Here is a 14,118-nt window from a genome sequence, read left to right as displayed (position 1 = left end):
GTAAATTGGTCAATTAACATCTAAATTATTGCACAGTTCACACCAAATTGGACTGCACAGTTTGAAAGTGTGATGGTTGAAAAGTGTGACGATAAGTGCAATCGGCCTGTCTGACAGCATTTTGACGTCGAGAAATGTCAAACATTAGCACGTGGTGAGTGATTCGCCTGACTCTTCTTCGGTTTTGTTTTGATTCTCATCCATCATCAACTTTCCGAATCGACCTTCTCTCTTTTTTTCTCACCGAGAGTCGTAGCCGGGCGGCCAGCTATGCAGGTTTGTGTGTTTCTTCTCATGCAAAAAGTTTGTGAAACGTGGAATTCTCGATATTGATGTCGGCAACCGTGCCCGAGCACAAAAATAGTGTGATAGGCGAAGTGCATCAAAAATCCATCTTGGAAAGCAACCAGCAATAACGACTCATGCAAAATATTTCGTTTTACCAAATCGAATTTGATAGTTTTAAGCGATTTATGATAGGTACGATATTGCCCATACAAGTCATCCTCCAAAAGTTGCATGCAAGTTTTCATACTAACATAAAATGCTTAAATCTATCAAATTTGATTTGGTGAAACGAAATATTTTGCATGGATCGTTAATTTAGATGTTAATTGACCAATTAACCTTTTGATTGCTTAAAAAAATATTTCCAAGCCTAATGGCTTGCAGTCAAAAAAGCCCAAAATCGCATATTTTGCCCTATAAATTGAGGTATAGCTCAAAATTGTGACGTGTTAGAGCAAATCTGAGCCCGGATTCGGATTCAGCGGCCCAAAATCCTTCGGAGACACATAAGTTTGCTCTTGAGACAAAAAAAATGTTGCGCTGTGTAATGGGTATTTTAACCCCATTATGAACTTTGCCTTCTGTATTCAATAATGGGTAAATAGTATGCATATTAGTTGTGAAAATTTCATGCCCGCCATCTTTTAACTTAGTGTTTTTGTGGCTCTAGCTGGATGCACAAATTTGATAAAAACGAATAATATCTACGTATCGATTGGAAGCAGCAGAAAACATCCCAATAACCCGTAGGTAAGTAGTATCGATGAATATTTTATTAAGTTGTTTTTAACAATACTCGTTTCTCATTGCAGATGACTGCAGTCATGAGTACTTCGAGAAAAATTGGGGCAATTCGCAAACAATATGGATTTGCGGAATCCAACAAGGAATTCGACCGGAACAGTACTAGGAGAACAGCAGTGGATGCGGGAAAATAATACATAAGAAATTTTATACTGCTATAGAAATAGACAATCATTTTACAGCTAGTCTTTTAATTCTTATTGTCATTTTCTTCTAAGATCCTTTTGCTAATCTTAACCTCAAACTGCAAAATCGTTCCCGAAATAATGGGGCATTTTTACCCATTTTCTATACAAACATCAAGAGTTAAAAATACCCATTTTTTGAAGTTCGAGACGAATACTCATTAATGGGTAAACGGCAAATACCCATTTAATGGGTTAAGCCACTTTAGTTCGAAATGGGTACTAAAGTACCCATTAATGGGTATTCTCAAACTAGCGTGTGTGTTTTTGTCGAATTCCATCCCTCAATTGTCAAATTAAAACTGTTTACCATTTGTTTGTTTTTGAGTTTATTCGGCGATCCTTCGTCATGCAAGATAAGGAAAAATACTGCTACGAACAGGGTAGCATTCTTGATTGTATTATTAATGAAAAATAGTACATCCCAAGTAACACACTTGTCACCGAAGAGTCACGGCGGCGCAGGTTTTTGTTGCGCAGAAGTCACTGTGACTTACTTCTAGCAAGTAAGTGTTTATTTGTTAGAAGTAAGTCACAGTTACTTCTGCGCAACAAAAACCTGCGCCGCCGTGACTCTTCGGTGACAAGTGTGTTACTTGGGATATCTATTTCGATATTAAGTAGCTTTAGGACCCAACTTGTATCTGTATGTACATCCATAAACACGATGCAGGGCCAGATTTAGGGGGGTGGGGGTAGTATTGCGGAGATTCCACCCGATAAGACTCCTGGGCGTATGTTAGTTACATGGATTTTTTCACGTAGACCCACAGGTATTAAAAAGATGGCGTATTAGTGAATATTGGACGCTGCATTACTTTTTTTTGCAAAAATTGGAAATAGGGTAGCGAACCACTTGGGCAGTGGCTGGTATTTTGGGCACTCTTCGCTATAACTCAGTCAATTCCAAACCAACTGACTTGAAATTGTGTACACGGCTAGAAACTATACGTATCTCATGGCGTTCCAAAAAGTTGTGTCAATTGGTTAAGAATTGGCTGAGTTATAGCAGAAAAGTGCCCAAAATAGGACCCCCGCCGAGATGGTTCCACTTCCCTATTAAAAGTTCATTGTTGGAAAATGATCGTTTGAGCTAAGAAATGATCAAGGGTCAAGGCTAAGTGGCTTCTCAAGGCGCCATTTGTTTTCGTCGAAAAAATACGCTTTTACACTAAAACCGATGAACCGATGGGTCTTAACTCTAAAGGGCCAAAAATGGGCCTAGAACTGCGATATCTTCACCCGTTTTTAAATTATTGAGCAAAATAGGGAATGTTTCCTTCAGGATCTAAAAAAAGGAACAATATTGCTGATTACTCGGTAGTTTTTTTTTTTTGTCAATAATTAAAAAACGAATAGAGATATCGCAGTTGTAGGCGCACTTTTGGCCCTACAGGGTCGTAAAATCATAGGTTTTAGTTTGAGTAACCCATTTTGTTTGACGAAAAAATAATGTTTTATAGCCTCATTCAATTTTTGGCAACTTTAGGCCCTTGATAGATTTTTTATCTAAAATGATCATTTTCAACAACGAACTAAAAATTTCAAATTTTTGCCAAAAAAAGGGATGGCCCAATTTTTCCTAAGTATATTTTTTAAAGTCAATGACCACTATGTTTAACATGTAACAGTAAAAATTAAGGCTTAATGAAGTGATAAATGTTGCTTTATAATGTCAGTTGAGCTTGTAGCTCGAAGCGATCACTTCGGTAACACTTTTGCTGACCTGTCCGAATTTGATGATGAAAACGAAAGGACTTATGTAGATCCGAAAAAAAACGGAAGCGAGTTCCCTTCTGAGTTTGAAAAATGAATAGATTTTCAATCAGAATTGCAACAGTCAACTTGAAAGCAAAACAATCATTAGTGAGGAATTTCGTCAGTTTGAATGATATCGTCTTTTTTTTTTAAGAGATGAGTATGACTTATAAGTCTACACACTAAACGCTTTCAGCAATATTTTGCTGAATTTTGCCGAGCTGAAGGGTCCAGCAAATTTTTTTGGTGAACTTTCTGCAAAATTTGCTAAATTTCAGCAAAACGTTACTGGTGATCAGCAGACTTTACTGAACAAATCAGCAAAATTTTGCTGAATTCCAGCAAAATGTTTGCTGAAGCCTTCAGCTCGATTTTTTGTGTGTATAGTCTACTCTTTTTTTAATTTCTTTTTATTTGTTGATTTTAACCTAAGCTAATTCTTCACACAAATAGTCTACTCGTTTTTGCCAGGTCATGATGTTATTTCTAGCTATACTTAAAGCAGCAGATCTACAACCGTAGCTATCAGGTAAAATTGTGTGCACTCGGACATGTTGGTAGATCCAAGAGGTCGAAAAATATCTTTCATTGTAAATGGAGTTAATTTCGTCAATGTTTATGCGCAGTCAGGTTCCCAGTATAAAAAGGAACGCATTTTGACAGTTTAGTCATCGGTGGAGATTTGAACGAGAATGATTGTAGAGGAGCCAATAACTTTTGCCAAGGACTGCAACAATTAATTGATAAAATGAAGCTTGAAGGTGTAGCAAAACATCTCATTAAGAAGCCTGTATTCACTTTTTTTTTCGTGGAAACAGCGCTTCCAGGTTAGATCAATTTTATTTCTCAGCGAATTTAGTAGACAAAATTTAAGATGTCTAAACAGTTCCACTTGCGTGCTCAGATCATCATTCGGATATAATTAAAATTAAAGTACATAAATTATCCCCCAGTGCATTTTCAAAGCATTGGAAGCTCAACTCCGCGATTTTCAAAAACGATGATCTAATTTATGATTATTTTCACAAGATCAATCTGTGCAATAATAGCGAAAAATATCTAAGGAATTTAGGTATTAAAACTACAACTAGGATCTTTTCCAGGAGTTACACTACTATTGATCGTAATTTGAAAGTGATGAATGAGAAGAGTATGAACTGTACTATAGACTTGGGAGGGAGAAACCGACACGAAAAATGTGTTTGTAACGGCAAGCCGAAATTTCGCTGTCATCAGCTGTCAAAGCGAGCTCAAAATCAAAACAACGCTTTCAACGGACGAAACTGAGGAAAGGTTTTAATATTTATTTCACATTGAAATCATACAAGCTCAATTCCATTTTCTTCTCATAGAAACGTGAGATAATTACAACAACTTACATGTTACGTAATAAAATTCAATCAGTAACGTTTTTTTCGCTGTTTTGAATAAACATTGAGAATGAACCACAGTAAAACATTTATCTATATCTATTTCAGTCCTTATTCAAGGTTTGTCCACAGAGGTGAAAGTTACACACCAAACAAAAACGAACGATTTGCATGCCGGCTATCTTGATGGTTGTTGACACAATGCAGTTTTCTTGAAGTACGGTGAAGTTTTGTTTTACATTTCGTGTGTAGTATCTAGAATACCCAGCTACAGACCAATGCAAGATATTTCTGTTAGGTTGAACGAAGGTAAAAACGTTCACGAAGAAATGGATTTTATCAAGACAAGATTTTTCGAATTTGAAAAAGCAAAGTTGTCAGAATGAACCGAATTCAATGATTGAAAATGAGAAAGTAGGAATTTTCCAAATTGCCCAAAACAATGACCGAAAACAAGTAACGCCACGAATAAAGATAGGAAACGAGATAGTATCAGATAGCCACAAAATCAGGAACGAGTTTATAGCACATTATAAGGCAATATTTCAAGATAACGAGCAATGTTCGACGCCATATGAGTTTCCGTCGCTTAATCACCATAGAAAACGTTTGAATCAAGAACAGAAACGATACTTAGTTCAGCAAATAACTGAAGAGGAATTATTGGAAGCTTTAGGCACTACAGCGAAGAAAAAATCACCTGGAGTCGATTGGCTATCATATGAGTTCTGTTTGAAAAACTATGAAGTTTTTAACCGCGATCTTTTAAAATTATTCAACGACTATTTTGGTCATGTGGTTTCAAAGATGGAGTAGTAATTTTTATTCCAATATGCAACAACCCGTCGGTCAATGTTTTAAGACCAACATCGTTATTAAATACGGATTATAAACTTTTTGCAAAGATTCTGGCGATCAGAATACAGAATTGGACCATTACAAGCAGCATGCCACAAAGAAAAACCTTGTGTGGATAACCTGAAAGTGTTGAGAAATCTGATAGAATCGTCAAACAAAAAAGATCATTTAAAATTGCTTTCTTCAGTTTGGGTCTTCAGCAAGCTTTCGACATTGTTAACAAGGATTATCTGTGAGCAGTTCTGGAAAAATACGGTTTTCCTGAAATATTTATTAAAACTTTAAAAAAAATCTCTGTAATGAAGTGTACCAGTTATGGCTACAGTACCTCTATTTCGCCATAGTTGATTTTCAAAGTTTAACGATGCAAATCAACATGAAAATTTTTGTGAACAATAGATTTTAATCACAAATGATAGGAAATAAATCATTTTCCTTATAATTTTGGCTTCCTTGCACCCTATTTCGACCACCAGTTATGGCTAATCCCATAACCCTTTCGGGACGGATCATAAAAGACTGATTATCTTAATTTTTCTCTTATAAACTAAACGTCTTCTAGAATAACTCATGAAACACGAGGTCTGCTCGACAGCGTATTCAAATCATAGAAGTAATTAAGAAGAAGTGAATAAGAACAGCAAATTCCTGTGCCAATCTAATTCATAATTTCGATAATGTTGAGTAATATTAGTCGACCACGCATTTAACGATCATTTTAAATTTTCATAGTTGTGGCTTTCACAACCAGAGGCACGCACATCGTTTTTCTATGCGTTTGACGTTTCACACTAGCACCTTCTGTTGACGATATTGTACACCACAGTGATTCGTGCAAGTTCTCCACCAGGTGATGGTAGTGTGAACTGGGCGATAGATTTTCATGAAAATTGTTCAAGGTGTTACGTCTGTTTGTCTGTGGGTACAAGCACCCTACTGTATTTTTTTTCTTTACGTTTTCGAACTCAGGGCATGGTTCTACACCTTAAAAAGATCGTCAGCTTGACTAGTTCAAAAATGCTGTAAACTAGTGTTTCCAATAGATTTTCACTATACCTTTGTTCATATACTTTTTTTTTCAATTTGCTGGAAGCCTAAACTTTGATCAGATGAACGATGATTTGATTGATTGATAAGATTGGACAAGCATGTGTCAAATTTCCAGCTGATATCTATAGTCATACATAATTTGAGCAGCTGAATAAGAGCATGGAGGAACTACTATCAGGTACTTATCCCAAGGAAAAACTGACCATCGTGAAAAAAGCTCAAATCATTTAGTAACTCGTTATCAACTGAACAACAGTAATTAAAAGTACCTATGTGCCACAATAGACGCGAGTCAGATAGATGGCCTCGACATAATATATGACGAATCCAGTGGCCATCGATCACTCGCCCAATCGGGCTGAGATATTTGGACAGATGATAACTCTACGACGGGCCACAAAGAAGCCATCTCCTACGCTACCCCAAATCGACTGAACGTCCCGGAGTAAAGTCAATATTTGCGCTGTGATTGTTGCTTAGCCTATGGGGCTGTCCATAAACCACGTGGTCATTTTTTGGGACTTTACAACAACCCCACCCCCCCACCCCCCCCCCCCGCGTGGTCATTAGTCCATACAACAATTTTTATTTGTCCATACAAAATGGTCATTGGCCGAACCCCCCCCCCCCCCTCATGACCACGTGGTTTATGGACAGCCCCTATTCAATGATCAATGATGTCGTTATCAGATATACGCAGCAATAGAGGGCTATTGTCTTATCAACGATTTCCTCAGACGGAATGCATTAGCGGTAAGCCCGATGGTGTCGTAGCAACGATATTTTGTCTTTTCAAAAGGTGTGAACCCGATCGATGGAAGCTCAGTTTCAAGGAGTTTTGCTTTGCCGGACAGCATGCAAAGCTGCAATCGATAATTGTCTAACCACTTCAAAGAGATAAGATACAATCGCAAATGGCTAATGCCTACTGGTTGGCAACGCTAAACGTGTGTTTAGCTCGGGGTTTTAGTGTTTATTGGTATTTCTCGTTATATTACCCAAATCATCTCTAGAAATGCCCATTTGAATTTCAATGCCGTTCAATCTACCTTTATCTATGGTTGATGTGTTTTTAAATTTTCGAAATGAGTAATCTTGAAGGACCTTGAGATAGGCAGATATTGTTTTATGCAATGATTCTGATGATACTTATGACTACCGCATGGTCACCGATTAGTCTAGAAAACCAGACGTTGATCAATACTAGAAGGGTCCAATTTGGTTATTAATATTTGGTTGATATTACAATGGAATCATTTACAAAACTATATGTTTCAAAGATTTTAAGCAATTTTAAAAGTTGGTGTGTGATACGAAAATGGTGCAAACTGTCATCTATTATGACAGTGTTTCCCATTTTGGGCATTTTAGATTTGAGAAGTTGGACATAAATTTTGAAGTTCTGCGCCATGTAGGTAACACAAAGTTTTCAGAGATGCTAAGTAAGACATTCCGAGTAGCAAATTTTAGCAATCGCACTATGATAGTGATGTGGGCGAAAAATGTCATCTCGAAATAAAAAGTAGGGTAATTCGCTAATTGTTGAACACTACCCAAATGTTGAACAGTTTCTGAAAATTTTATTATAAATCTTATTTAAGTTATTTTCGCTCAACGCAAACGTATGATGTAGAATCATATACAGGGGATGTCCAAAATGTTTGGGATAGGCAACTTTTTTTCTCCCACAAAAAAATTCATCATGCTGTAACTTTTCAAAGAGTGCATTAAAAAATCTCAAATTTTGACTGTTTGTCAACCCATTATATGTGCATCATTGGTACAAATTTGGGCTCGATTGATTAATTTTTCGCGAAGTTAGAACTGTTCGCGTAAAACACTATTTTTTAGACAACTAGATTTTGAACTGTTATATCTCGGAAACCAGTGTACCGAATTGAATGAATTTTTTAACGTTTATCAACAATATATTGATACTCAATACGACGTTATAAAATGTAATATTTTCTCACGGCGAATTAAGTTATATCGGGTTGAAATTATTACCCATATAGAGGAAAATTAGTAAAATTTACAATACCACACAAAAATTATTAAATGTGTTCATTCTTCAATCTAAATAGGCTTTAATATATCTGATTAGAGATAATTTAAGAACAAAAGTGGAAAATCTTTGGATATCAACACTAAAATTTATTGACATTGATGTAAAAAAAAATACATTTTTTCGAGAAAAATCCAAAAAGTGTCAATCCATGATAACTTTTTTCAACGTTTGAAAAGTACCTATGTTTTAATAGTTTGTGAAGCATTTACATATTGTTAGTGTACGTTCAAAATTTCATTCAATTCGGTTCACTGGTTTCCGAGATATGACACCTCAAAAATGAATTGTCTAAAAAAATGTGTTTTACCCGAACGGTTCTAACTTTGCGAAATATTAATCAATTAAGCCCAAATTTGTACCAATGATGCACATATAATAGGTTGACAAACAGTCAAAATTTGAGATTTTTTGATGCGCTCTATGAAAAGTTATAGCATGTTGAACTTTTTTGTGAGAGAAAAAAAAGTTGCCTATCCCAAACATTTTGGCCATCCCCTGTACATGTGTGTTACGATATTGCTTCAATTAAACTACAAAATTCTACATATTTTTCGTCAAAAATATTGATTGAAAATTTTGTACCGCTGATGACACGAAAACGGCACAATTCTTAAGTTTAATTTTAAGAAATTGCTGTTACGAAATAAGCTTTGCGGGCAAATCGATCACAAATATCAAAAGCACATCGTAGTTACAAGAACTGGAAGGATGTCCTTAACAGTTTAGTATTGTTTAAAATCACATTTTCATTGTAATTTTATTTGTAAAAAAATATTTTTCTAATTACACTATCATTATTCATCCATGATCCAATTGTTGAACACTGGCATAACCTACGATGTTAGCATGACTGCCAGATTTTTTTTCACTTTACCTAACCGTGCATTTCATGGGGTTTCAAGGGCGATCCAGGGATGTTCCAGGGGTGTTCCAGCGGGCTTCAGAAAGGTTCCAGTGGTTTTCAATGGATTTTTAGGGCGTTCCAGAGGTGTTCAAGAGTGATTCAGAGTGTTAAGGGGGTCCCATGATTATTTCAAGGCGTTCCAGGAGGTTCAGGAGCAACCCACGGATTTTCAGGGGATTTCAGGGTCGTTCCATGAGTGTTCTTGGGGGTTGAGTGGGTTCCATGGGTTTCTAGGAGTGTTTCAGTGGCCTTTAAAGGCGTACTTTTCTTCTGTCATTTTCGCTTCTAATCAAAACTTTTCAGCCATTTTTGCATCTAGTCATGTTTAAAACGATTTCAGTCCACTCAGTCCAGAGCTCTCTTCAAATGAGCGATCACTTGTCATTTAAATGAATTATTGTTACTAGCTGGGACTAGCTGGGCACAAAACACGAAAAACCCGGAAAAAAATCCGCCAGAGTGAAAAAATATTGGATGTCGGGTCAAAGTCGGGTCAAATTTTATCAAATGTTGGACCACTGTTGGACTCACATCGGATAACTGTTGGGTCTTTGTTGGGTTTGGTGCCCAAAATAAAAACAGGTGAATGATAGGTTTATGTCGGGTTATACGTCATCAATTACGAACAAAGCTTCAACCGTTCAACAATTAGCGAGAACCGTCCAACATTAGGATAAGCTAGCTTGAGGAAACGTTCAACATTTGGGTTACAGACTTCCCATACGAATGTTCTATTTTCTCTTAGAAAATGGAATTTAAGGGAATACAAATTCAGTGGGCAGTATAAGGAATAAGTAGAACTAGACGTTCACTGGATATTTTTCAACTAAAGTGAAATTATGCACGGAAAAACAAACGAAAACCAAAATGCCAGTACTAACCGTTCAACAATTGGCGAATTACCCTATATTGAACTGCAAAATATTTGCCAAAGCATAAGAAAGTTGAAATACATTTTTTTTTTATTTTGTTTTAGAATTCTATCGGAATATCCCAAAACAACTAAAAAATCTTGACAAATTCTGGAAAAAAATCAAATAGGGTAATTTGCCAATTGTTGCACAGATAAAAACTCGCCTATTGTTGCACACTCTATGCTTTTCTTATGGGGTGTGCAATAATTGGCGAATTTTTAGCCGTACAACAATTGGCAAATTACCCTAGTCTGAAAAACTTTCGATACAAACTTATGCACTCAATTGCACATTTAAAGATATTGATGAACTTGTGGCACATCTGAGAACATATCGAATCAAATCTTGACGATAAAGTTTCATATTTCTCGAAACACGTCTGAAGATCACGAATGTTTCATATCAAACCATATGTTTTATTGTGCCAAATTTGCAATCAAATGAGTCCGTCAAAAGTACCAATAAAAAATCTATCAATATTTTTTGTTTGAAAATGCAAAATAATAGGAAGGGTAAGATTTGTTTCTACTATATCATGATTTTTAGTCCATATTTCCACACTTGTCTCAGCAAATAACGTGGACTATGATTTTAAGCCAGTTGCTTAAACTACATTCTAGAAACTAAAGACCACACAGCAAATAATTTTGTAATTTCCAGGCGCGTAATTTCTGGCGATGTATTCATTTTTTAATGTAATTTCACTCGGTTACATCGTTTTCCAACAATTATCACAATTTCCATGTACATCCTGGTTGGCATCGGAAAGTGTCAACAAACCCATTCCATCAGATACCTAGAAGCAGTATCTTATTTATCATCTATCTTTTAACTGGGTGAAATAGCCGAGAGGTAAGGGATACGCCTCACAATCAGCGGATTAGTGTACGAATCCGTGCCAATATTTCTCTTATATATGATCTTTCCGTCGCTCCGGTTCTAGCGATTGCTAGACCTACTTTTAAAGCTGGGCGGCTATTTTGCAGCGTGCAAAGGATGCAATTTGTACATCAGTTTTACGTCGCGCCTGATGTGCAGCGAAAATGATGTGATAACACAAGATTTTTTTTGCTGTGCACATTGCGACATAGTTGGGAAAATAACAAGAAATTCTTTAAAAAAATATTGAGAAAAAACAGCAACTTTTGAAAAGCTATTACAATCGATTAAGGTTCAATTGAGAATGGCAAATGTCCCAGAACTAAAAAAGCACTTTTTACCAAAATGATCCATAAATCGAAGAAAATAAGAATGTCCGATTGTGTATTAAGTCAATTATAACAATCTGACATTGTTTTTTTTTCGCTTTTTCGTCATTCTGTCGAAAAGTGCTTCTACAGTTTTGGATAATATACGATTCTCATTTGAGCCTTAATAGATATTTGTGACTGGTTTCATTTTATTTTTAAAGGGTCTCAACTACTCACAAGATTTTCCCCCTTGTTGGAATTTTTGCCCCGAATTTATAAGTTTTCACATTTTCGACCCCTTATCTTCGATGTGGTTTTCGCCCCCCGAGGGGGCGATTTCTCCCGCTTTGGGAATCACTGTGTTATGAGATAAGATGCCACTTAACATGGATAGCATAAGCACTAATCACCACGCGCCTCCACGTGTTCCTCAATCTCATTGGAAACACAAGGTTGATCACCACAAAACCTTAATTGCAAGCAAAAAAACTGGAAGTAGTCCATTTGATTGAGGAATTCTAAAAAATTATCGTGAGTTCTCCCACGGCATAAAGAATACTTTTTAAGTTTTTAAGTTTTCAAGGGGGCTCTCTTGTTGAACGGTTAGACTTTTTGGTTTTATTAGCATTTGGTATTATAAATCGCTTTGACTGGTTAAAGTTTTTGGCTTCATCTAATTGGAGATTACCCTTTCAGAGTGATACCTGTCGTTTCTGTGACATGGAAATTTCGAAACATCTGCCTTGTAGTTGTGGTGATCAGTTTGCAAGATGCAAAAGTGGATGCAGTGGCTTAATTACCCCATAGAAGGGAAAAATGTATATTTCTTCAATTAAAGAAGACAAGTGAAGATAAACTCCTCTTGAAATATTTTAAAGAGGTTTGCGCTTGATTTTAAGAGACATTGAAGAATATTTTGTATGACTCTTACAAAATAATATATTTTGTTAGTTGGGCAGCACTAAGAAAACTCCCAGAGTAATCATGTAAGAAATTTGATACTTCAAGGGTATTCAGATTATTCCAAAATCGGAATTTCTACAAATATATTGGAACGCAATGAAATCGTGTTTTGTATACTAAGAAAAAATGAGCACTTTCGATTAGGCTATAGATAATAGCAATACTTTATTAACTAATCAATTCAATTGCGATTTTTTTTTTAATTTTCTGCACATTTGCAATTGTTTAACATATTTTAGGTAAAATACCAAACTCTAGAAAATACAGTGTACATTAGTGCATAATAAAAATTGTAGCGCAAACTTTAAAAAGTGCCGAGAGCTTCCAAAAATACAAAAGAAATCTAATGTTCCTTAACAAATATCGAATATACAATTAGCAAGATATTTATAAATTTCTTGACAAACTTCAGTGTAAATTTCTTGTCACGTGATCACCAGTAGACTGCAACGAGACCCACTAGCACGATTTGATATTTAAAAAAGCGTAAGTTAATGCAGTTGTTGTTGAAGTATCATTGTTACCAGCTCTCATATGGGATTCCCAAAACCGCTGAATGCATACCACAATTATACAACGCTTTAAACACGTTTTAATTCCATTTATTTAACGTTTCAATTAAACGCCTATATTAAGTCACATCACCCACTATTTCTTACCGTTTTACTTTTATCGGTCATTTTGACGCCGCCCTAACTGCACCAAACCACTGCACAAATTAAATCAATAGCAAAATTGAGATAAACAGCTTCAGTGAAACTTTTATCTAGCACATGTTCTGGAAACTATCCTTCCAACGCCAGAGCAAATTCCATCGGACATCAGCAGCAACACTCCCGATCCAAAATGGATGACAACTGTCCACACGAGTCACCAATCAACTGATGGGGTTCCCTCCCCGATTGGGTCTTTGAGATTCAACTGCCAATTAATCTAGACATCGCCGTCGTCGTCGTCGTTGGGAGATCGTCAAGTATTCACCCCAGTTTGTATATTGCTGGGAGTTTCGTTTGTATTATTTTTTTCAGAATGAAAACTCTCATACCGCCAATTGGTACCGCCGCTGTTCGTTGGTATTGTAAGGCGAATAATCAGCACTCTAACCATGTGCGAATGCAATACTTTCCAGTCACGAGCCTCTATCAGTTGTTAATATGATAACGTTTGTAGGATCGGAATCAATGAATATGTAGCACTTGCGTCGAGTATTGGGCAGATTACTTTTATCATTATATTGCTCTGCTATGGTAACAATGTGAATTACCTTCAGGCTCATTGGTTAATCCGTCCTGTCATTTTTTTTGTGTGTCCCTTGAACGTCAGGTGAGAGTGCCATAGTTATAATAATGTTATTGAACCTTTGTTTAACTATTGAGCTAGAGGTGTGTACAGAAGTCGTAACGAAATGATTTTTCATTTAGTTATTGACTTTTCTTAGCATTCCTAATCTTCCCCATCTACAAGCAAATCTATGCGGGTTCAAGTCCTATGTGGGTTCAAATTCAGATAAAGTAAATTATCTACTAGAATGCGGGAATTATTAGAATTGTAATCAAAAGTACGAGTCATAACTAATATTTTATGTTTGTAGTTCGTTTATATAACACACACTTGTATTTTTTTTTTGCTAGGTTTCTAGCTGCACTCTAAATAGAGTTGAAACCTCTACACTAGACTCAGAAAGCTACGGTAGAAGATTGGAAAGTTTTCAATTGGTCAGTCAGTCAGGATTTGCCTATGTAGTGTTATGGTCACACGGTTTGTGT

General features: G+C 36.1%; 1 protein-coding gene across 7 annotated transcripts in view; it reads right to left on the bottom strand.

Annotated features, from left to right (window-relative positions):
* Positions 1 to 14,118, bottom strand: part of LOC109411624 (monocarboxylate transporter 14) — a 130,467-nt gene that overhangs the window by 42,027 nt on the left and 74,322 nt on the right. Inside the window, exon 1 of one of the 7 annotated variants that reach the window (XM_062858100.1) lies at positions 13,012 to 13,253. The exons of 5 other annotated variants lie outside the window; for them this stretch is intronic. In XM_062858100.1, the coding sequence (XP_062714084.1) occupies positions 13,012 to 13,032 (21 nt within the window). In that variant the 5' untranslated portion in view covers positions 13,033 to 13,253. Of the gene's footprint in view, positions 1 to 13,011; positions 13,254 to 14,118 lie in introns of those variants that run through there. One more of the 7 variants, XM_062858103.1, reaches the window with a different exon arrangement.

The sequence above is a fragment of the Aedes albopictus genome, chromosome 3 (assembly GCF_035046485.1).
Source record: "Aedes albopictus strain Foshan chromosome 3, AalbF5, whole genome shotgun sequence".
NCBI lineage: Eukaryota > Metazoa > Arthropoda > Insecta > Diptera > Culicidae > Aedes > Aedes albopictus.
This window is presented reverse-complemented; position numbering and strand designations above follow the sequence as displayed.